This window comes from Crotalus tigris, unplaced genomic scaffold, assembly GCF_016545835.1.
Source record: "Crotalus tigris isolate CLP2741 ecotype Arizona unplaced genomic scaffold, ASM1654583v1 scf7180000019504.1669754, whole genome shotgun sequence".
Lineage (NCBI taxonomy): Eukaryota > Metazoa > Chordata > Lepidosauria > Squamata > Viperidae > Crotalus > Crotalus tigris.
This window is the reverse complement of record NW_024097569.1, coordinates 786,050-806,758: the sequence shown is the minus strand read 5'-3', so window position 1 is coordinate 806,758 and position 20,709 is coordinate 786,050. Positions and strand designations below refer to the sequence as shown.

Here is a 20,709-nt window from a genome sequence, read left to right as displayed (position 1 = left end):
TGATAATTAGGACATGGTCAGAAAATAGTTGGAAAAACATTGTTCCAGCAACAAATGTTGGGTTTTTAGGCTCTGTTCTCAGCAGGCAATTCTGTTGTTGTTATCCCATCTTTATTTTGTATGTAATGCATACTATCCTAAAGTGGAAGGGGCTACTGAATTCAACCACCGGAACTCTACTGTTGAATGGCTCTTATTGTTAGAAATATCCTAATATTCAACCACAACATTCCAAATGATGCATTTTGGGATGATTTAAAAAAATACAGATTGTGGTGCAGGAAACATGCAAACTCAAAACACCTTTAAAATGCTTGGACAAAGCTGCACACTGGGATGCTGCTAAGTTGACCCCTTCTAAATTCCTGGCTGTGGAATTCTGGGAGTTGAAGTCCACATGCCTTAAATTGTCAAGGTTGAGAAACACTGGCCTAGCCTGCCGCTGCATCACGTGCTCCTCCCACGCGTGCCTCTCCCTCCCCGGCCGCGCAGTCGCCCTGCCATTGGCCAGGCCACGCGATGGCTGCCGTGCGCTTCTGGCTGCTGCTGCTGCTGCTGCTGTTCTCCCCCTTGTGCCGCGGGTCCTTCCCAACGAGCCCGGCGGGGCCGCGCTACTCCCCCAACTGGGGCAGCCTGGATGCGCGGCCCCTGCCGGGCTGGTTCGACGCGGCCAAGGTGGGGATCTTCGTGCACTGGGGCGTTTTCTCGGTGCCCGCCTGGGGCTCGGAGTGGTTCTGGTGGCGCTGGAAGGGCGAGCTCCGTCCCGACTACGAGCGCTTCGTCCTCCGGCGCTTCCCTCCGGACACCTCCTACGCCGACTTCGCCCCGCTCTTCTCGGCCGTCGACTTCCAGCCGGAGGAGTGGGCGCAGCTCTTCCAGGACGCCGGAGCCAGGTCAGCCCCGCCAGCCACGGGGGCAAGCCGGCGCCTCCCCGAGCCGGATCCCGCCGCCCATCATTCCCAGCCGCGGGACCCTCGGGGGAGTGAGGGGTAGGAAGAGGGAATCCCGAGGCCTGCCGCAGAAGATACCACACATCGGATTGTTATTATTAATTTGTTATTAATAATTATTAATAATCATCGCACAGTCAGCCAGATGTTCAGACTGGATTTGGCGTTTTTGCCTACCTATCGAGTCCTTACCGAGGACCTGGGATAGGCAGATGTGGATGTTTGAGGGTATTACAGATATCGTCGCAAGATGGAAACAGTGTTGTTGTTGTTATTATTATTATTATTATTGATCGCACAGCCAGATGTTCACACTGGATTTGACATTTTTGTCTACCTATTGAGTCCTTACCAAGGACCTGGGATAGGCAGATGTGGATGTTTGATGTTATTACAAATATCGTCGCAGGATGGAAGCAATATTATTATTGTTTGTTATTGTTATTATTGATCATCGCACAATCAGCCAGATGTTCAGACTGGATTTGGCATTTTTGTCTACCTATCGAGTCCTTACCAAGGACCTGGGATAGGCAGATGTGGATGTTTGATGGCATTACAGATCTCGTCGCAGGATGGAAGCAGTTCCTAGTAAGGCCGCCTTTTGCAATTGACTAATGGCGAATTTGTCAATGCCGATGGTGTTCAAGTGGTGCTCCAGTTGTTTTGGGATTGCACACAACTGGAGCACCACTTGAACACCATTGGCATTGACAAATTCGCCATTAGTCAATTGCAAAAGGGGGCCAAGTGGGCGCAGCTGTCCCAGGACATCGGTGCCAGGTCAGCCCCACCAGCCACGGGGGGCAAGCTGGCACCTCCCTGAGCCGGATCCCACCTCCCATCATTCCCAGCCGTGGGATCCTCGGGGGAGTGAGGGATAGGAGAGGGAATCCCGAGGCCTGCAGCAGAGGATACTGCAAATTGGATTATTATTATATTATTTTATTATTATTATGCCATTTTTGCGAACCCGAGTGATAGTTATTTAAGCAGCAAAGATGGATGATTCTGGTTTAAAATAAGAAAAGACAATGAAGACAATAGTAAGTGGGAGGAGACTCTGTGGCACAATGCAGAGTCTCAGAAGAAAATCTTGAAAGAACAAGAACAAGATAAGATGGCCTATTTAGCCATATTTAACATAGGATGTGTTCCCAGGCTTGATACAGCCAGCTTACCCAAGAGAGAGGGAGGGCAAGCACAGCAGTCTCAGGGAACCAGCAACAAATTTTATATATAAAGATGATAGGTAGTAGAAAAAAAAAAGGAAAAAAAAATTGCAAGGAAATTGTTAAACCAACAGAACATGTAGTGTAAGAAAGCTGTCAGAACGAGACAGGGATAAACCAAAATTTCATAAGCTGATTTCAGATTCCTATGAATGCCTGTAAAAAAAAAAAAAAAGACACAAGGCTGTAAAGTATTCCAGTATCTCCATCCGTGCCCCAAGCCAGCTGGCAAAACCAGGATTTTTAAGCTCTTTCTGGAAGGCCAGAAGGATGCAGGCAGATCTTGCCTCCAGCATCAGAATGTTCCACAGGGAGGAATAGATATAATACTATCTATTCCCAAGCATCAATTATTCTACATGGAATAAGGTTTTGCAAAGATCTCTACATCTGATATAACTCAATGGTGTGGAGCAAACCAGGCTAAAAATCCCTCAGCATTCCGTATTTTTGGTATATCTTTAATCATCTTCATGTTTTTCCATTTGCTTCTTTTCTCACATCCACCTTATAAATATTAAACAGTGGTGAAATGTCAAAAGAGGATGAAGTTCCTTCTAATTCTTTGTTTTTGGTTCCTACAGATACGTGGTGTTTACCTCTAAGCATCATGAAGGCTTCACCAACTGGGGGTCAGAGGCATCCTGGAACTGGAATTCAGTGGATACTGGCCCCCACCGTGACTTGGTTGGTGAACTGGGAGAGGCTGTCCGAAAAAGGTATTGTTCTGATTTTAAAGGGGAAATCAGGATGGTGCAAAAAAAAAAAAATAGGCTTACTAATTAGCTAATAACTTTGGATCAATGTTATTTTGTGTTTCTCCCCCTCTCTTGTTTAATCTTAGAAACATATCCTATGGCCTATATCATTCCCTTTTTGAATGGTTTCATCCGTTGTATTTACTGGACAAAAAAAATAGCTTCAAGACCCAGTTTTTTGTCTCTAAGAAGACTCTTCCAGAACTCTATGAACTTGTTCTAAGGTAAGACCAAAACATTTTGGGATTGTCTAGATGGCATTCCTCTGGATAGCGAAAATTTACAATCCTTCCTCCTCCCCTCTATCATCTCTGCTGTAGACATGTCTTCTCAAAAGTATCTCTAGTCTTGCTATTCATAAACAAAGCTATTGCCTTAGCCCTCACCATGTGCTGTGCTCCTTCAAGAGGTGAGAACGATTCCCTTCAGTTTTTTGGTTCCAGATTTTAAGGGCTTGAGAGAGAAGAGTGGGGTATGCTTTGATATTATTCAGAAATCATAAGCAATAGCAAAGGAAATGGATGTTTCCCAGAAGTTGAGTACATGTTTCCATTAATCTGCAAGTCAGCGCAAGTTAGAATTTGCAAGAGGAATACCAAAGGAGAACACCAAGAGTGACATCAGGACTATATAAAGCTTTAGAAAATAAAACTTTTAAAAGGTTTTATTAAGAACTGCCCCTAAATGCTTACAATATCAGGAGGATGCAACTCCAGTCCGTCAGGGGACCCCTACGTTGTGATTCCTCGCCAGTCAGTGGATCCGGCAGCTGAGTCTGAGGAATCAGAGGAGGAGGAGGGGCTGGAGAGGAGCTCCAAGACTTACAGTCGGACGAGGAGCCTGGCCCCTCTACTTGCGCTCAGGCTGAGACACAGCTGGGAGCCTGAGTTGGACAGTGATGAAGAACGGTTGGGACAAATCACGGATGCACGAATGCACAGGAAGGAGAAGCGAGTAGGACAGTGGAATACAATGGGGTGGCTCCAAAGGCAAAGGAGAAGGTGGTAGGAAGCCATGTCTTGTCTGAATTATAAAAGGGAAGGGGTGGGAGGTGCTGGTTGCCGAAGGCAACCGTTCGTGTTGAGGATTGAGTTTCTGTGGATTGTGTTTGTTTGCCTGGGACAATGACTCAGATCTGTGAGAAAAGGAATTGGTTTTTTCTTGCGGTTCCTGCCTGCTTCTTGGAAGAGGGGTTTCTCCTTGTGAGCATAACAAGGATTCGCGTAGGCTGGGACAGAACACTCTAATAGCGGAGAAGGTTCATGTTGAACTAACAAGGGAGCTGGATAAAAGGGACAAATCTTATAGCCCTCTTTCCCACTTCCCCATCCTTTGGAATCCTTACCTAGGTTCTGAGATAATTAGCAAGGGGAAATCGATGTTTGTGTTTACCTTAATAGGAAAGGAAGAGAGTACAGGAGAGTAAGTAAGCCTACAGTGGGTAATGCACATTGAAAAGAATGCTTTGGCCCCTGCTCCCAACTGCTTGAGACAGCATTCCCCCACCTTTCCAGCTTTGTGGATTGATAGTGGGGTTGGGGACGTACCGACAAGGAAGCCAGATTCACTTAACAACCGCATTAGTAATTTAACAACTGCAGTGCTTCACTTAACAACGGTGGCAAGAAAGGTCATAAAATGGGCCAGAATTCACTTAACAAATGTCTCGTTTAGCAACATAAATTTTGGGCTCAGTTGTCATACGTCAGGGGCTACTATAACTAGAATGCAGCCGTTAAATCGTTTGATTTTATCACTTGTCTATTAAGGTACAAGCCGGATCTTATTTGGTCAGATGGCGACTGGGAAGCTCCGGATACTTATTGGAATTCAACTTCCTTCCTTGCCTGGCTATACAACGATAGCCCAGTTAAGGTATCTGCACTTCCTTCAGCTGTAGGTCTTTAGACCTGGAGGCTGTTGTACTGTTTGCTTAAACTAAGAGGGAACCTTACAAATGGCTTCTAATACTTGGATCCTTTGCACCTGGTTACATCCTAAATGACTTTGGCCTCTTTTTCCTGTGGGGAGAGTAACTTGCTATCGCTGGAGCAGTGGTTCTCAACCTTTTTAATGCCGCGACCCCCAATCGGTCGTAAGTCAAGGACTACTCAACCAGTCGTAAGTCGAGGACTACTCAACTGCTGCAGCACCGTTTGCAGAATGGGACTTTTGGCAGGCTCAGCAGGGCAGAGACAGCCTGGACAATTCCTATTGGCTTTTGAAAGCCAATAGAATTAGACTCTATTCAAGAGAGTCTATTCTATTGGCTTTCAATAGAAAGCACAGCTAAGGAAAAGGGGGAAAAAATGGCGGACTGCATTGTTTGGCGACCCCCGTGAAATGGTCGTTCGACCCCAAATGGGGTCCCGACCCACAGGTTGAGAACCACTGCACTGGAGGGTTCATAGGTTGGGCCCCTCAAGAGGGCAGAAATGCAAAAAGTTTCTCTCCTACATATTAGAAAGAAATGTGAAGAGAACCTAGCTCCGTGGTGGCGAACCTATGGCACATGTGCGACAGTTGGCACGCAGAGCCCTCTCTGTGGGCACACGCACCGTTGCCCCCGTCCTAGGCCTTCAGCTGGGTGTTATAAAACCTTTTTCGCTTTAGGCCTCTGCCACTGTGTGCAAAAAAAAAAAAAGGTTCAATCAATCAATTTCAACTTCTCGGAAAAAAAAGGATCTTGCAAAGTTGGACTTGATTGATTGAACTTTTTAGTCCCACCCAGTCTGCCGTTACCACGGCAGCCACACCCACCCAATGGGCCACACCCACCCAGCACCCAATAATACATAAGTGGGTTTTGGGTTGCAGTTTGGGCACTCAGTCTCTAAAAGGTTCACCATCACTGACCTAGCTAGTCTTAGTAGTTCCAACTCCATGTGTAGAGGGAGAATGATGGGAGGTGCCAGCATCAAGAACCAACCATGGAGCGCAGCTTGGAGGGGAGACCACCAACCAGTTGGCCTATTTTGGTACTTTTGCTCTTGATCAACTCATGGGAGTCCTTGAAGCTATATTATAGTAAGGCTTAATACTTAGATAAGAGAGCAGGGAAAATATAAGTTAACCTGTATGGTTAACATTTAGCATAATTGTGTCTAAGACAGGTGTTATCTAAGTTAGCCTGGAGCAATTCTTGGTATCTCTGCAATATAAATTATTTGCAGTATTTATTAATTAGAGCTATGCATTCTATTTAAAATGGGGGCCTTGCCAAGTGAATTGGTATTTATTTATTTATTTATGAGACTTATATACCGCTTTAAGTGCAAGCACTCTCTAAGCGGTGTACACCAGTAAGCAATGTATATATATATTTACGTTGCCCCCAACAATCTGGGTCCTCATTTTACCTACCCTGGAAGGATGGAAGGCTGAGTCAACCTTGAGCCGGTGAGATTTGAACCGCTGACCTGCTGAACACAGTCAGCTAAAGTGGCCTGCAGTACTCCACTCTAACTGCTGCGCCACCTCGGCTCATAAAGTAGCTACATTCCATGTTTCAAAGGCTTTGTCTGGCTGAGTATACCACATGTACACCCACTTTCACTGGATTTGTTTGGTTCTGGGATGAAGGATGTGTTTTATACACATCCTTTTACTTTTGTACACATCCTTTTACATTCCTTTCTGCGAGTTGCTACCTCTGTGAAGGGATGGATAGAAAGCTACAAACCATCTGTAATACTTGCCTTCTGACGCAAATTTGAAAACAGAGATTCTGGGCTAGGCATCCTATAGATCAGTGTTTTTCAACCTTGGCAACTATATGATTGTGGACTCCCCAGTCAGCATTTCTGTCCACCTGTCTTAAAGTTGCTACAGTTGAGAAAAATTAATGTAGATGGACTAGGATTTTCCAAGTCCCTCACAAGCTGACTGGGGCTGCTGAGAATTGCAACTGATTGACACTTGGAGGAGGCTTCCTTCCCATTGGTTGCTTTCCCTTGATTTTGACTGACGCATCCAGGGTTGAAGAGCTCAGACAGAATAACACTGTGTGATTCAGCCCATTTTGGAGGTGCTGGTAAGGGCCGCCCTAAAGCCTTTGTTTTACTCTTAAAATACAGTAATGCAACTGCCCAACTTCAAAGGTTCCTTCTGGATTTTTCTTTTCCAGGATAATGTGGTGGTGAACGATCGATGGGGCACCAATTGTTCCTGCAAACATGGCGGCTTCTACAACTGTCAGGATAAATATGAGCCCAGCGCTCTGCCAGGCCACAAGTGGGAGATGTGCAACTCTATTGACAAAAGGTCATGGGGGTATCGCAGCAACATGCAAATTTCTGAAGTCATAAATGAGTCCACCATTATTTTGGTGAGCGCTGGGAAGGGCAAGCAAAGGCTGAGAATGCCCACTTCAGTGGAACTTACAAAGAGCTGCTAGAGCTATAGCAGTAGCACTTGGACCCTATACCACCCTATAGTGTTTTACAGCCCTCTCCAAGCAGTTTACAGAGTCAACATATTGCCCCCAACAATCTAGGTCAGTGGTTCTCAACCTTTTTAATGCCACGACCCCCAATCGGTCGTAAGTCAAGGACTACTCAACCAGTCGTAAGTCGAGGACTACTCAACTGGTGCAGCACTGTTTGCAGAATGGGACTTTTGGCAGGCTCAGCAGGGCAGAGACAGCCTGGACAATTCCTATTGGCTTTTGAAAGCCAATAGAATTAGACTCTATTCAAGAGAGTCTATTCTATTGGCTTTCAATAGAAAGCACAGCTAAGGAAAAGGGGAAAAAATGGCAGACTGCGTTGTTTGGTGACCCCCGGGAAATGGTCGTTCGACCCCAAATGGGGTCCCGACCCACAGGTTGAGAACCACTGATCTAGGTCCTCATTTTATCGACCTCGGAAGGATGGAAGGTTGAGTTCGGTCAAGATCGAACTCCAGGTTGTGAGCAGAGTTAGCCTGCAATACTGCATTCTAACCACTCTGCAGAAATGGGCTCGGTACAACCTAGATTTAAAGCTGCTTTTTCCACATTTGTATCCAAGATTGCTGGTGAGATTGCAGGGAGAGGCTATTATTTGATTTTTATCCTGAAAGTTATTAAAAGTTGTTCCAGGCCGTGAATGTATGTAATATACACTTTCCCCTCAGCAACAACCCTGCTGAGGGTTGAGAGAAAGGGTTGAGAGAGAAGCACTGATGCAGGGTCATCCAGCCGGTTTCCAGGCCTGAGGCCTTCACAGTCTCCTAGTTTCCAGCCTGGTGCCTTAATCACTAAAGCCAAACTGGCTCAAATTGAAAAGGTGAATGAACAACGGAGCAAATCTAGGTGGCCTGATGGAGGAGAAATGTCAATTCCTGCAACTGATAATGCTAGTAAAGCAAGGAGCAGGAATTTTCTACAGATATTCCTGAGGTAATTTTCAGCCTCCTAGTGTTCCTTTCCACTCAGCTGGCCAGGGCCCGCTTGCAGCCTTGGCCTCCATTTTGTGCGTGCACTTGCTGACTATGAGGCTACATGTGCGTGTTGACCTTGTCTTGCACAGGTAGCCTCAGAAGTACAAAGATGATAAATATTAAAAAAAACAATGATGAATATAAAAAATGGGATTTTGTTAGGCCTTCGAAAGCAGGAATGGTTTCCAGGAATACATAAATGCAACTACCGGTAATAATTATCTTTAACTAGGATCATTATTATCTCTTAATTAAGAAACGGAGGGTTGTTTCAGTGGATAATGATTAAAGCATTTCAAAATCAGTACTATATATAAAGTATCCTTCAGCTTAAAGTGACTCACATGACTCACACTCACATTGTTATTTTTAGGTCTGGGTTAGGAAATCCCTTGGGATGAATGAATATATACTGGTAGTTTACAGGAGGTATTGCTTAACAACCGGTTGCTTGCTTAACGACTGGTTGCTTGTTTAATGGTTGCTTTGTGACCATTTGAAGTTGGTTCAAAGACCATCCCCAAAAGATACCAATAACTCAGATTCCAAGTTGGTTTGCAGCCGTCACGTGACCTCTGTGTTCAATGTCTTGTTTACTTCTGCTTTCTAGCAAAAAATGCCCGTTGCAAGCAATGGGTTCGCTTAATGACTGCCGCATTCATTTAATGGCCACCACTAAAAAATCGAGTCAGTTGATGACCCGCTTAATGAGCAGTACAACGTACAGCCATAATTCAATGCTCCTTTATCGTCATAAGTCAAGAACTATTTGAAGGCACTTTGGTATCCATCAGGTTCCCCATGTGCCTTGATTCACTGCTTTTTCCTTATAGAATACTCCTGCTACTCTTATTAGAAGTACTTACTTTTGTAATAAAAATAAATAACCAAGGAGCAAAAAAAAACAAAACCCAGCAATATCTAGTATTGATTCCCATAATGCCTCTGGTCCCATACAGAGTGTTCATGGGCCTTCTTAGAAAGAATGAGTGGTGGGTGGCTGCTGCCCAATCTTTAAAAGTGTATTATCCCCCTCCCCCCATATCCTCAGCCCCTGTCCCCCAAGGACAATCTGGGATGAAAGACGTGAGGGGATGGAAGCAAGCCACCAAAAAAGCCAACAAAGTGCTGGGCTGCATTAACAGAGGGATAGAATCAAGATCATGTGAAGTGTTAATACCACTTTACAAGGCCTTGATAAGGCCACACTTGGAATACTGCATCCAGTTTTGGTCACCACGATGTAAAAAAGATGCTGAGACTCTAGAAAGAGTACAGAGAAGAGCAACAAAGATGATTAGGGGACTGAGGCTAAAGCATATAAGGAACGGCTGCTGGAATTGGGTATGTCTAGTTTAACGAAGAGAAGGATGGGGGGGACAGGATAGCAGTCTTCCAATATCTCAGGGACTGCCCCAAAGAAGAGGGAGTCAAACTATTTTCCAAAGCGCCTGAAGGCAGGACAAGAAACAACGGGTGGAAACTAAGCAAGGAGAGAAGCAACCTAGAACTAAGGAGAAACTTCCTGACAGTGAGAACAATTAACCAATGGAACAACCTGCCTCCAGAAGCGGTGAATGTTCCAATACTGGAAGTTTTTAAGAAGAGACTGGACAGCCATTTGTCCAAAATGGTATAGGGTTTCCTGCCTGAGCAGGGGGTTGGACTAGATGACCAAGGTCCCTTCCAACGTTACTATTATTATTATTAATTTCCCAATCAATATTTAAATGCCCTGGCAGATGCTTTCACGGCAGCGTACCCAAATGTTTTCAAAAGTCTGGGGTGCCAGCAGGTTAAAAGCATTTTGGTAAAGTTTGAAAATACATTTTTGCCCTCGTTCTGCTTTTTGCCACAGCAAATGGTGCGCACTGTCAGTTACGGAGGAAATTACCTTCTCAATGTGGGGCCAACCAAAGAAGGATTGATTGCTCCGATTTTTCAAGAGAGGCTCCTGGCCCTCGGGAATTGGCTGAAGGTCAATGGGGAGGCCATATATGAATCCAAGCCATGGCGGACGCAGAAGGAGAATCGCAGTGAGGAGACCTGGTAAGAGAAAAGTTCGTTGAGGGCCTGCTTGTTCTCGGAGAAGGAAGTTGTTGTTTCTATGTCAGCAAAAATTTGGCATTACAGGTAGTCCTTGATTTAACAACCATAACCCAGCTTGAGGTTTCTGTTGCTAAGGGAGACAATTGTTAAGCGAGTTTGCCCGGTTTTACGTTCTTTCTTGCCCCAGATGTTAAGCAAATCACTTGCAGCTGTTAACTGAGTAACATGGTTTTTAACGGCTTCCCCGTTGACTTGGCGCGTCAGAAAGTTACAAAAGGTGATCATATGAACCTGGGACACTGCGACCGTCATAAATACATGTCAGTTGCCAAGTGCCCAGATTTTGATCATGTGACCGTGGGGATGCGGCTATGGTGGTAAGTGTAGAAAACGGTGATAAGCCCTTTTTTTTTCCCCAGTGGTGTTGTAACTTCGAACAGTCACTAAACAAAATGTTAAGTCGAGCAAGTCTGCTTAGAAACAAGAGGAGGCGTCATCAAATACACAACTGTAGATGTCACAAGGTTGAAGGTCTAAGCCACGGGTCTTCAAACTTGGTCCTTTTATGACTTGTGGACTTCAACTCCCAGAATTCCTCAGCCTGCCTGGCTGAGGAATTCTGGGAGTTGAAGTCCACAAGTCATAAAAGGGCCAAGTTTGAAGACCCCTGGCCTAAGCAAATTTCTGTAACTTTCTGGCTGGATCTGGAGTAGATCTTCTCTGAGAGACTGATAAGATTATAGGAGTGCTCTACTTCTCAAACTTATGATGGACCTTGGGGGGGTAAGGGGGGAGACATTCCAGATTCGTAGTTCCAACTCTCCCCTGCAATCACATGGCCACGTTTAGCAAGCAGGCCACCCATTAGGAAGTTTTCGGTGAAAACAAGGAGTTGTCTTATTTTCAGCTTAACAACTGCAGTGATTCATTTAACCACCACTGCAAAAAAAAAGATTGTTAAATCTGATCTGTCGTGTGGGTGACCTGATTTATAACCATCACAAGTTATGACCGTCATGGGCAGGCTTCATGACGGTCGTAACTCAAGGACTACCTATACACACTTTTACCTTAGAAGTGGACATGTTTTTGCCTCTCTCTCTGTTTTGGTTACACTGTGAACATTCAGAAAAATAGCTGAAAGAATAGTCATCAAGCATCTCGGGTAAGGTTTAAATGTGTTTTGTTTTTACTGAAGTATAACACTAATAATAATAACGTTGAAGGGGCCTTGGAGGTCATCTGGTCCAACCCCCTGCTCAGGCAGGAAACCCTACACCATTTCAGACAAATGGCTGTCCAGTCTCTTCTTTAAAACTTCCAGTGTTGGAGCATTCACCGCTTCTGGAGGCAGGTTGTTCCACTGATTAATTGTTCTCACTGTCAGGAAGTGTCTCCTTAGTTCTAGGTTGCTTCTCTCCTTGATTAGTTTCCATCCGTTGCTTCTTGTCCTGCCTTCAGGCGCTTTGGAAAATAGCTTGACTCCCTCTTCTTTGTGGCAGCCCCTGAGATATTGGAACACTGCTATCATGTCCCCCCTCATCCTTCTCTTCATTAAACTAGACATACCTAATTCCAGCAACCGTTCCTTATATGCTTTAGCCTCCAGTCCCCTAATCATCTTTGTTGCTCTTCTCTGTACTCTTTCTGATGCTGCACTTTGAAGATGCAGGAAAAAAATCTGGTTAAATACAGATAACCGGTATAAATTCAATTGACTGAGCATTAGAACCCTCTCCTCTTTTATTGTTCAGTTCATGAATATTTGTTTTCAGAGTTGGCTTTTTTTTTTTTTTTTTTTTGTGCTACTTTGGACTTAGTGATGGGACGTGGCTGGATTACAGCCTTTTTGCAACTGCTGTTCAGAGGACTGTCCTGGTAGCCTCTCCTTGTTCAAAGATAATTGAACTTAAGGCTTCCTTTACTTTAGTTGACTTTCCGGTGCTTTGATGGATCTGTGGAGGGTAAGAGAAAGGTGGTGGGACTGTTTTTATTTTGTAAAACAAAACAAAACAAAAAATGTCTGATTTTCCCCCCTGCCTTTTAAAAGGAGATCTAAAGTCATAGGAAAGCTTCCCTGATTCCAGCCCAGCTCTGAAGGAGTAGCACATGGTTATAAACAAGGGTGGGGAGATTTGGAGGTATCTCAAGACAAAGAACTCTAGAACAGGGCTTTTCAACCAGTGGTACGGGTACCACCTGTGGTACATTGGCATCTGGCAGGTGGTACGCGACCATCCTAGAAAAGTAGTAGTGGGGGAGGGGAATGAGCTGAACCGGTGGCTGCACCGCACAAGCCTGAGCGAGAGATGCTGGAGCTGCAGGCCTGTCAGGGCTCAGTGGAAGCACCAGGATCAGCGCCAGGCTCCAGCTGGAAAGCAGCACTGATCCTGGCACTTCTGCTGAGCCCAGAAGAAGCGCCGATCAGCTGGAATGTTGCAGCCTCGCCAGGGTCTTGTGATTTACATTCAGATGCTTGGCAACTGATTCATATTTATGACGGTCCCAGGGTCATGTGAAGTGACCAAAACCTGCTGCAACCACCCAGCAGATGGGGGGAATAAAAACCAAACACCACCCCACCCCCGCTGCCAATCCTCAACCGAAATGCTCACAACAATGAAAACCTCGGACAGGAGGAAGAGCGCCGCCAGGTGGGCAGGCAGGTGTCTTGCTCGGCTGTGGCTTGGGGGACACTTTTTTCAGTGCCATTGTAACTTCGAACAGTCAGTAAGCGAACTGTTATAAGTCGAGGACTACCTGTAGTTTATCACTTTTTTCCTTTTTTTTTTATATCACGTTTTTGACACCTTGCTAGGCAACTGGTGGTCCTTGGATACTGCCATATCCTACAAGTGGTACAATGGGTGAAAAGGCTGAAAAGCCTTGCTCTACAAGAGCCTTTCTCGGCAGTGGCAGTTTGTGGAATGTTTTATGCAGGCTCTGCCAGGTTCCCTGCCATGTTGTTGACGGCAGCAGTGGAAAAACAAGGACGGACTGTAATGCAATATTTGCATGTTCAGAGGCTGTGTGAGGTTGAGGATTTCACCACACGGGGCTGATCAGCCCCAGCAGCGTGTGAGAAAAGCTAGGTGTTTTGGCCTTCACCTTCAGCCAAGGTGATCAAGGGAAGGAGTTGTACAAATGAAAGGCTTGTTATCTCCAGGGCGGATCGTGTCTTCTGTTTCAGTATTTCCATGTTGCTTACCACAGTTCCATGTGTTTGCCTTATGTTCCCCTCCAGGTACACCTCAAAGGGACCCGCAGTCTATGCCATTTTCTTGGTGTGGCCAAAAGACAACGTCTTGACTCTTTCATCCCCTGTTGTTTCTGCAACTACTCAAGTAAGGAGCTTGAAAAATAAAGTCTGCTTTGGAAATAACCTACAGTAGGACACTGTGATGTTTGGGAAATGTTATTTGCTTTGTAAACTAGGTCAGTTTCTTTTGAACTACAACACAGAAGTCTCTCACAACAATAAATTATGCACAGCCGAAAGCCAAATCTGCAGGATATCTAAAACAAGATTAATGCTAATCTTATTAATGCTATGTCAAAAAAAACCAGCCCTCCCCCAGCAAGTTCTGATAAATGCAAATAATTTTAAAAAGCAGAAATAAAACCATTTTAACAAATTAATACCCACATACACTTCAAAAATAATTTGGAATAAATACTTTACAAAATGAATTGCAACACTGTCTGCAACTCTTTCAAGCATTGCACTGAAGATGTTACCTAGTTGGGTAATGAAATGTCTGCAGCGAAACAAGTAAGCTTAGAGAGCACTAAACACCGCAGAGTTCAGCCCTGAGCTCGTTGTTGTTAGTAGCGAAGTTGTGTCTGACCCATCGCGACCCCATGGACAACATTCCTCCAGGTCTTCCTGTCCTCTACCATCTTCTGGAGTCCATTGAAGCTCACGCCTACTGCTTCAGTGACTCCATCCAGCCACCTCATTCTCTGTCGTCCCCTTCTTCTCTTGCCCTCCATCTTTCCCAGCATCGGGCTCTTCTCCAGGGAGTCCTTCCTTCTCATTAGGTGGCCAAAGTACTTGAGTTTCAACTTCAGATCTGGCCTTCCAAAGAGCAGTCAGGGTTGATCTCCTCTAGAACTGACCGGTTGGATCACCTTGCAGTCCAGGGGACTCGCAGGAGTCTTCTCTAACCCCATAGTTCAAAGGCTTGAGCTACAAATATTCTATTGCGCCTCTTTAAATCAGTTGCAACTTTTTCCAGGATTGTATGGCTGCCTTCCACAGCTGCTGTTTCACCCTGGGAAAAGATGCAGCTGGGTTAAAGCACTGCCGTTGTTGCAATTGGGCCATCCCATTTTCTGAAGCACTTTGGGGTATTTAGTCCAGAGCAGTGTGTGACTCTTCACCAGAAGGAAGATGATGTGATTTTACTCAATGCACGGGAAGTTTATTTTTTCATTTAGCCTATCTTAGCATGATCAGAATTCAGATGCTTGGCAACTGACTCATACTTATAACGGTTGCCGCGTTCTGGAGTCATGATCACCCTTTGCGACCTGCTGACAAGCAAAGTCAATGGGAAAACCAGATTCATTTCACTGCCACTAACTTAACCACTGCAGTGAATTCACTTAACTGTAATAAGAAAGGTCGTAAAATGGGGCAAAATTCACTTAACAAATGTTTCACTTAGCGACAGAAATGTTGGGCTCAATTGTGGTCATAGGTTGAGGACTACCTGTAGGACACCTTAGCTGTTTAACGGGAGAAAGAATATATAGAAGAAAGCAGTCTTGAAACTCTCCAAATCTGTCAAATTTTACACTTATGTTCTAAGATTTTAAAATAAGTGGGTTATTGTTACTGTGAGAACTTGAAAATCCTATTTTCCAATAGTCGGTAAGTGATTAGAGCAGTGTTTCCCAAACTTGACAATTTTAAGGCATGAGGACTTCAACTCCCAGAATTCCACAGCCAGCAACGCTGGCTGTGGAATTCTGGGAGTTGAAGTCCACATGCCTTAAAATTGTCAAGTTTGGGAAACACTGGATTAGAGGAAACTCACTAGCGCAACTGCAGCTGGAAGGATGCCAGACTGTTCCTGTAATAGGCAGGAAATGAAATGACGTAATAAGCAGCTTGCAGAATTCACATTGTTAAATTCTTTTGTCTGGTGGTTCTTCTGTGGTGTAGCTGCGGTATACCTTTTGCTCAACAGTAATTTTTTATAGTCTAGTGCTAACATACCATCAAGGGATACAATTAGATTACGTTCTGCTCTTGGGAAAGGAAGAGATGCTGTTTTATGGCTGTTGGCATTTAAAAGAAGTCATAAGGCAGCTCCTTATTGTTAAAAATTAGACCTGATCAGCTTCGTTTTTTATTGGGTAGCTGTCTCTCTAAGAAAACTTTGTAAAAAGGAACTGGACTTTATCAATCTTGGTGTTAAGTAATGATGCCGCAAGAATCCTGTCAAGACGTTTTGCTCCCAGGATATCTCTCTTTTTCCTGGAAAAATCATCCAAGCATGTTTCTTAAATTGTTGTGCAGTACTTCGCTAGCTTGTCTAGTGTTGAACAGAGTTGGACCACGTGATTTTTTTTTTTTTTTTTGATGCAGCCAATGCTCTGAAAGCACTAGCTTGTGGGTGAAGAGGATTCAGTTTCAGGATTCAGTTTCAAACCTTATATAGGTAATCCTCATATAGTGACAATGGTGATGAAAAGAGTCACTTTATGACCAATCCTTCCATTTACAACCTTTACAGGTGTATAAAGCAAAGGAAAACTGAAGTGAGATCCTAAGCACGGTCATGGTTTCACTTAGAAACCAATTCACTTAATGACTGGATTGCCAGTTGTCACTAAACGAGGACTTTCTGTACAGACATCGTTTTGGGCTGGATATACTTGAAACCGTTAACCCTGCATGCTCTATCAGTGATTATTACCTATGATAACTAATCTAAAATCTTAAAATATGCCTCAGCAAACACTATAGCAGGTAGAAGCCTTTAGCAAGTTTTGCTAAATTTGATTTTGACAAAAGGTAAGCAGGGTGAGACCTGCTTAGGCCCTGGATCAGAGGCCACCAGGCAATCATAGGACTGTAAACAAGTATTTTAAAAAGGATACTGGAAAAAGAAGCCACCACTTATATTTTGCTTCTTTGCTGTTTCCCCTGCCCTTTGGAACATTCCCCCCCCCAAAGGTGAGGTGTGTCCCCCACCCCCGGCCTTTCGGAAAAATCTGAAGGCCTGCTCTGCCAACTGACTTGAGGTCCACAAAGAAACACACAGGCATGGGGCTGGTTGATGCTTTGATGGCCCTTCCCTACTTCTTAAATTTTTAATTTAAAACTCTAATCTTATTTTAATTGCCTCTTAATGTAACATATATTTTTCTATGTCTTATTTGTACACCGCCCAGAGTCACTTTGTGTGAGGGAGATGGGTGGTTTCTAAATGGGATGGATGGATGGAGAGAGAGAAAGTATGGCAATGTTACATTAGCCAGTTTATACTCGCACACTATCCAGAATACACCACAGGGGGTGGACTAGCTCCACACGCAGAAAGGTTCGGTGGTGTTCTGCAGTGTCATCTGGGGCTTCTCCCTCCACTGATGTTGCCTCATGCTCGGGTGTCGCTTTGGGGACGGTCCAGCACTGGCTGGGTTCACACTACTGTACAAAATGCCATTATTTTCCTACCGAAGTGGTACCTATTTATCTGCTCACATTTGCATGCTTTTGAACTGCTAGGTGGGCAGAGGCTGAGACAAGTAACAGGAGCTCACACTATTATGTGGTGCGAAGACTCAAACTGCCAGAACAAAGACAATATCCAGCGTTTTTAAGCCTATGAGCAACCATGCCTCAGTAGATAGATACTGTGGGTGGGTGGATGGATGGTAGGGGAAGAGAGAGAGATAAAAATACTGCTGCCAAAAAACTTTACATGTGCATAGATTCTCTAGGCCAGGGGTAGGCAATCTTGGCTCTTTTATGACCCGTGGATTTCAACTCCCAGAATTCTTGAGCCAGCATGGCTGGCTCAGGATTTCTGGGAGTTGAAGTCCACGAATCATAAAAGAGCCAAGGTTGCCTACCCCTGCTCTAGACGTTGAGCCCAATTGAAAGAAGTCATTTACCTCTTGTTTTTTATTCCCGGCAGATCACTATGTTGGGATTCTCCAAGCCTTTGAAGTGGCAATTATCACCACCACAAGAATTGCAGGTCTTCTTGCCCCCAGAAAATCGTTGGCTTCTCCCATTTGAGCATGGCTGGGCTGTGAAACTACTTGGAGTATCGTGATGGGAAATTCGGAAACAAATCACAGAATGATTGTCTGTCCTTTTTACCTCATGCTTAAATCTGGCGATCAAGGGCCTGAGCAAATCTGGAAGAAGTTGCAGTTAAAGAATGCTTTAGCATTTCCAGGCTGGCCATCCTTGTGCTTACCTTTTTCAAAGGGATGGTTGTAAATTAGATATGCAACTTGAGTTAACCTCGATACAATACACAAATCCAAAATTGTGCTGTAGTGCACTAAAACTTTGCTTTGATGGAAAGAAAAACATCTCAGGGAAATTATATTTTCTGGCACAAAACTGGCTGCGGAAGAGGCCTCAGTTGCCATTTTTTTTTCTAGGAGCTGGCTTTGAAATGCAAATCTACTTCGCTCAGTCCTGGATGAAAAAATTATATGCGGTTGCTTCAGATGGTGACTTCAGAAGCCTCCACAGAAGTTCTGGTTGGGAACACAGAATGATCTAGGATTGCTAATAAGAGACCACTAATCCCATTATGGGGCAATAGAGAACGATATGCCAGGTGTACTGAAATGATGAAATGACTTGAGGAGAAGAAAAATAATGTCATTCTTGGAAAGCAGAGTATTATGACACACAGTTTTCAGGGTTTTAATATTGGGCTAGGCAAAGGGCTCTCCTGGAATAGGAGCTAACACTATGTTTATTTTCATGAAAGTTACATTTTTTTAAAAAAAAAAAAATCCAATACTGGTTCCACCTATGGATGTAAACAGATCTAGTCCTTTTTTACTTTCTAGGCTTTTGTTGGTCATTCTTGCATCCAGGCAAGATTTGCTAGCTCAAAAGATCCAACTGAAACAATTGCATATTTACTAGGCTTGGCTGAAAGGAGCTCTCTATTTTTGCAAGCCTGATCATGATAAAATCCACTTCCCTCATGGGCTTCTCATTCAATTTTCCTGTGCTCCTCCCTTCCCTTCTGAATTTCTTTTAATAGACAAAAAAGATAGGAGAGGAAATATACTTCCATTCCATCCCTCAAGGATGGTTCTGGTTTTCTAAATACAAGCCAGTCACATCCTCGTTCAGGAAAGAAAAAGTTTTTAGTCACAAGATTGAGCAGTGGAATCTAGACTGATGTTTCCCGTTTAGACGCTGTAAGGCAGGGGTAGTCAACCTTGGCTCTTTTATGACTCGTGGACTTCAACTCCCAGAATTCCTGAGCCAGCATGCCTCAGCTTGGAAACCTCTCCCTTTCCCCTCAGCATGGCTGGCTCAGGAATTCTGGGAGTTGAAGTCCACGAGTCATAAAAGAGCCAAGGTTGACTACCCCTGCTCTAAGGCGAGAGCCTCTAGTCTAGGCAAAAAATCTGATAGCACCTTTTCCAAATAAACTGATTTTTTTCCTGCAAATTAATATAACCCAGATGTAAGGATCTAGGAGCTGGCCTGATGCTCTAGCACAGTGATGGCGAAACTTTTAGAGATTGAGTGCCCAAACTGCAACCCAAAGCCCACTTATGCATTGTCGAGTGCCGGGTGGGTGTGGCCCATTGGGTGGGTGTAGCCCATTGGGTGGCCGTGGTCTGCAGTGGTAATGGCAGACTGGGTGGGACTAAAAAATTCAATCAATTCCAACTTTGCAAGACTTTCCCTCCCCCTGTGAGAAGTTGAAATTGACTGACTGAACCTTTTTTTTTTTTTTTTTTGCACAGGGCGGCAGAGGCCTAAAGCAAAAAAAAATTATAAAACCCAGCTGAAGGCCTAGGACTGGGGCGACGGTGCATGTGCCCACAGAGAGAGCTCTGAGTGCCGCCTCTGGCACCCCATAGGTTCGCCACCACTGTTCTAGCAAACAAGTCTTTGACAGTTTTTACAGTTCCTGTTTTGTTTTTTGAGGCAAGGACCACAGCTACCAAGCTGGGCTTGAGGTTCATAGCAGACAGTTTTGCTTGAAATAATGCCCTTAAGAGATGTGTGCAACAGTGTGATGCATGTATGAAATATTGTCGCCTCTCCACAGTCCCCAGATTAGGAGAAGGGAACAGAGTAATGAATTAACCAATACAAAAAGCTTTTTAAGTATTGTGTGGTCAGTGTTTGGCAATTCTGAGAACATCCCCTTCCAATGATATGTCATACCAATGGCCAGATAAGACGGGGCATGAGAAACTGGGAGACCTAGACTAGAACCAAATTGCCAAAAAGAATAGCCTTTTGCATGCATAAATCAATGTTGGTAATTAAGATGGGGAGAGAATACAGTAACATGTAGACTGTACAGGTAGTCCTCGACTTAACAATAGTTTGCTTAGTGACCATGCAAAGTTACAACGGCACTGAAAAAAGTGACTTACGACTGTTTTTCACAGTTACAACCTGCATCCCCATGATCACGGGATCAAAATTCAGATGTTTGGCAAGCTGACTCATATTTATAACCGTTGCCGTGTCCCAAGGTCGTGTGATCATTTTTGCAACCTTCTGACAAGCAAAGTCAATGAGGAAGCCAGATTCAGTTATCAACTGCAGTGATTCACTTAACAACTGAGACAAGAAAAGAAATTCACTTAACAAATGTCTCACCTAAGAGCAGAAACGCTGGGCTCAGTTGTGGTTGTAAGTCAAGGACTGCCTATATAAATTTTCAAGAGATAATTCTGATAATAGATTTCTGCAATGTATCAATCGTGCCTTTTAATTTTTTCCTATCAGCTTTTTTTAAAAAAAAATTTAATGAATAAATCTTGAAATACAAATAAATGTTTGCATTGGTCTCACTTTATGGTACAGCAATCTCTAGAACAGTGGTTCTCAACCTTTTTAATGGCGTGACCCCCAACCGGTCGTAAGTCGAGGACTACTCAACTGCTGCAGCATCGTTTGCAGAATGGGACTTTTGGCGGGTTCAGCAGGGCAGAGACAGCCTGGACAATTCTTATGGGCTTTTGAAAGCCAATAGAATTAGACTCTGTTCAAGAGAGTCTATTTTATTGGCTTTCAAAAGCCAATAGAATAAAAGGGAGTAGCACAGCTAAGGAAAAGGG

At 44.2% G+C, this 20,709-nt stretch overlaps 1 protein-coding gene and 1 long non-coding RNA gene across 2 annotated transcripts in view; one reads left to right on the top strand and one right to left on the bottom strand.

The window, feature by feature from the left end:
- Positions 1 to 476: 476 nt before the first annotated feature.
- On the top strand, positions 477 to 18,380 carry FUCA1 (alpha-L-fucosidase 1). Its single transcript, XM_039363059.1, has 8 exons — positions 477 to 893; positions 2,767 to 2,901; positions 3,027 to 3,164; positions 4,710 to 4,815; positions 7,067 to 7,267; positions 10,220 to 10,410; positions 13,655 to 13,754; positions 17,562 to 18,380. Exons 1-8 carry the CDS (start codon positions 520 to 522, stop codon positions 17,700 to 17,702), a joined length of 1,386 nt encoding a protein of 461 aa, XP_039218993.1. The 5' UTR covers positions 477 to 519; the 3' UTR covers positions 17,703 to 18,380.
- LOC120316910 overlaps positions 12,187 to 20,709 on the bottom strand; it is a 16,775-nt gene continuing 8,252 nt past the window's right edge. Inside the window, exon 2 of the long non-coding RNA XR_005559087.1 lies at positions 12,187 to 12,365. This is a non-coding gene — a long non-coding RNA (uncharacterized LOC120316910). The remainder of the gene's footprint in view (positions 12,366 to 20,709) is intronic.

Coding starts and splice junctions, on each gene's coding strand:
- FUCA1 (XM_039363059.1), top strand. CDS start 520: ATGGCTGCCGTGCGCTTCTGGCTGCTGCTGCTGCTGCTGCTGTTCTCC. Junction 894..2,766: donor TTCCAGGACGCCGGAGCCAG/GTCAGCCCCGCC, acceptor TGGTTCCTACAG/ATACGTGGTGTTTACCTCTA. Junction 7,268..10,219: donor ATGAGTCCACCATTATTTTG/GTGAGCGCTGGG, acceptor TTTTTGCCACAG/CAAATGGTGCGCACTGTCAG.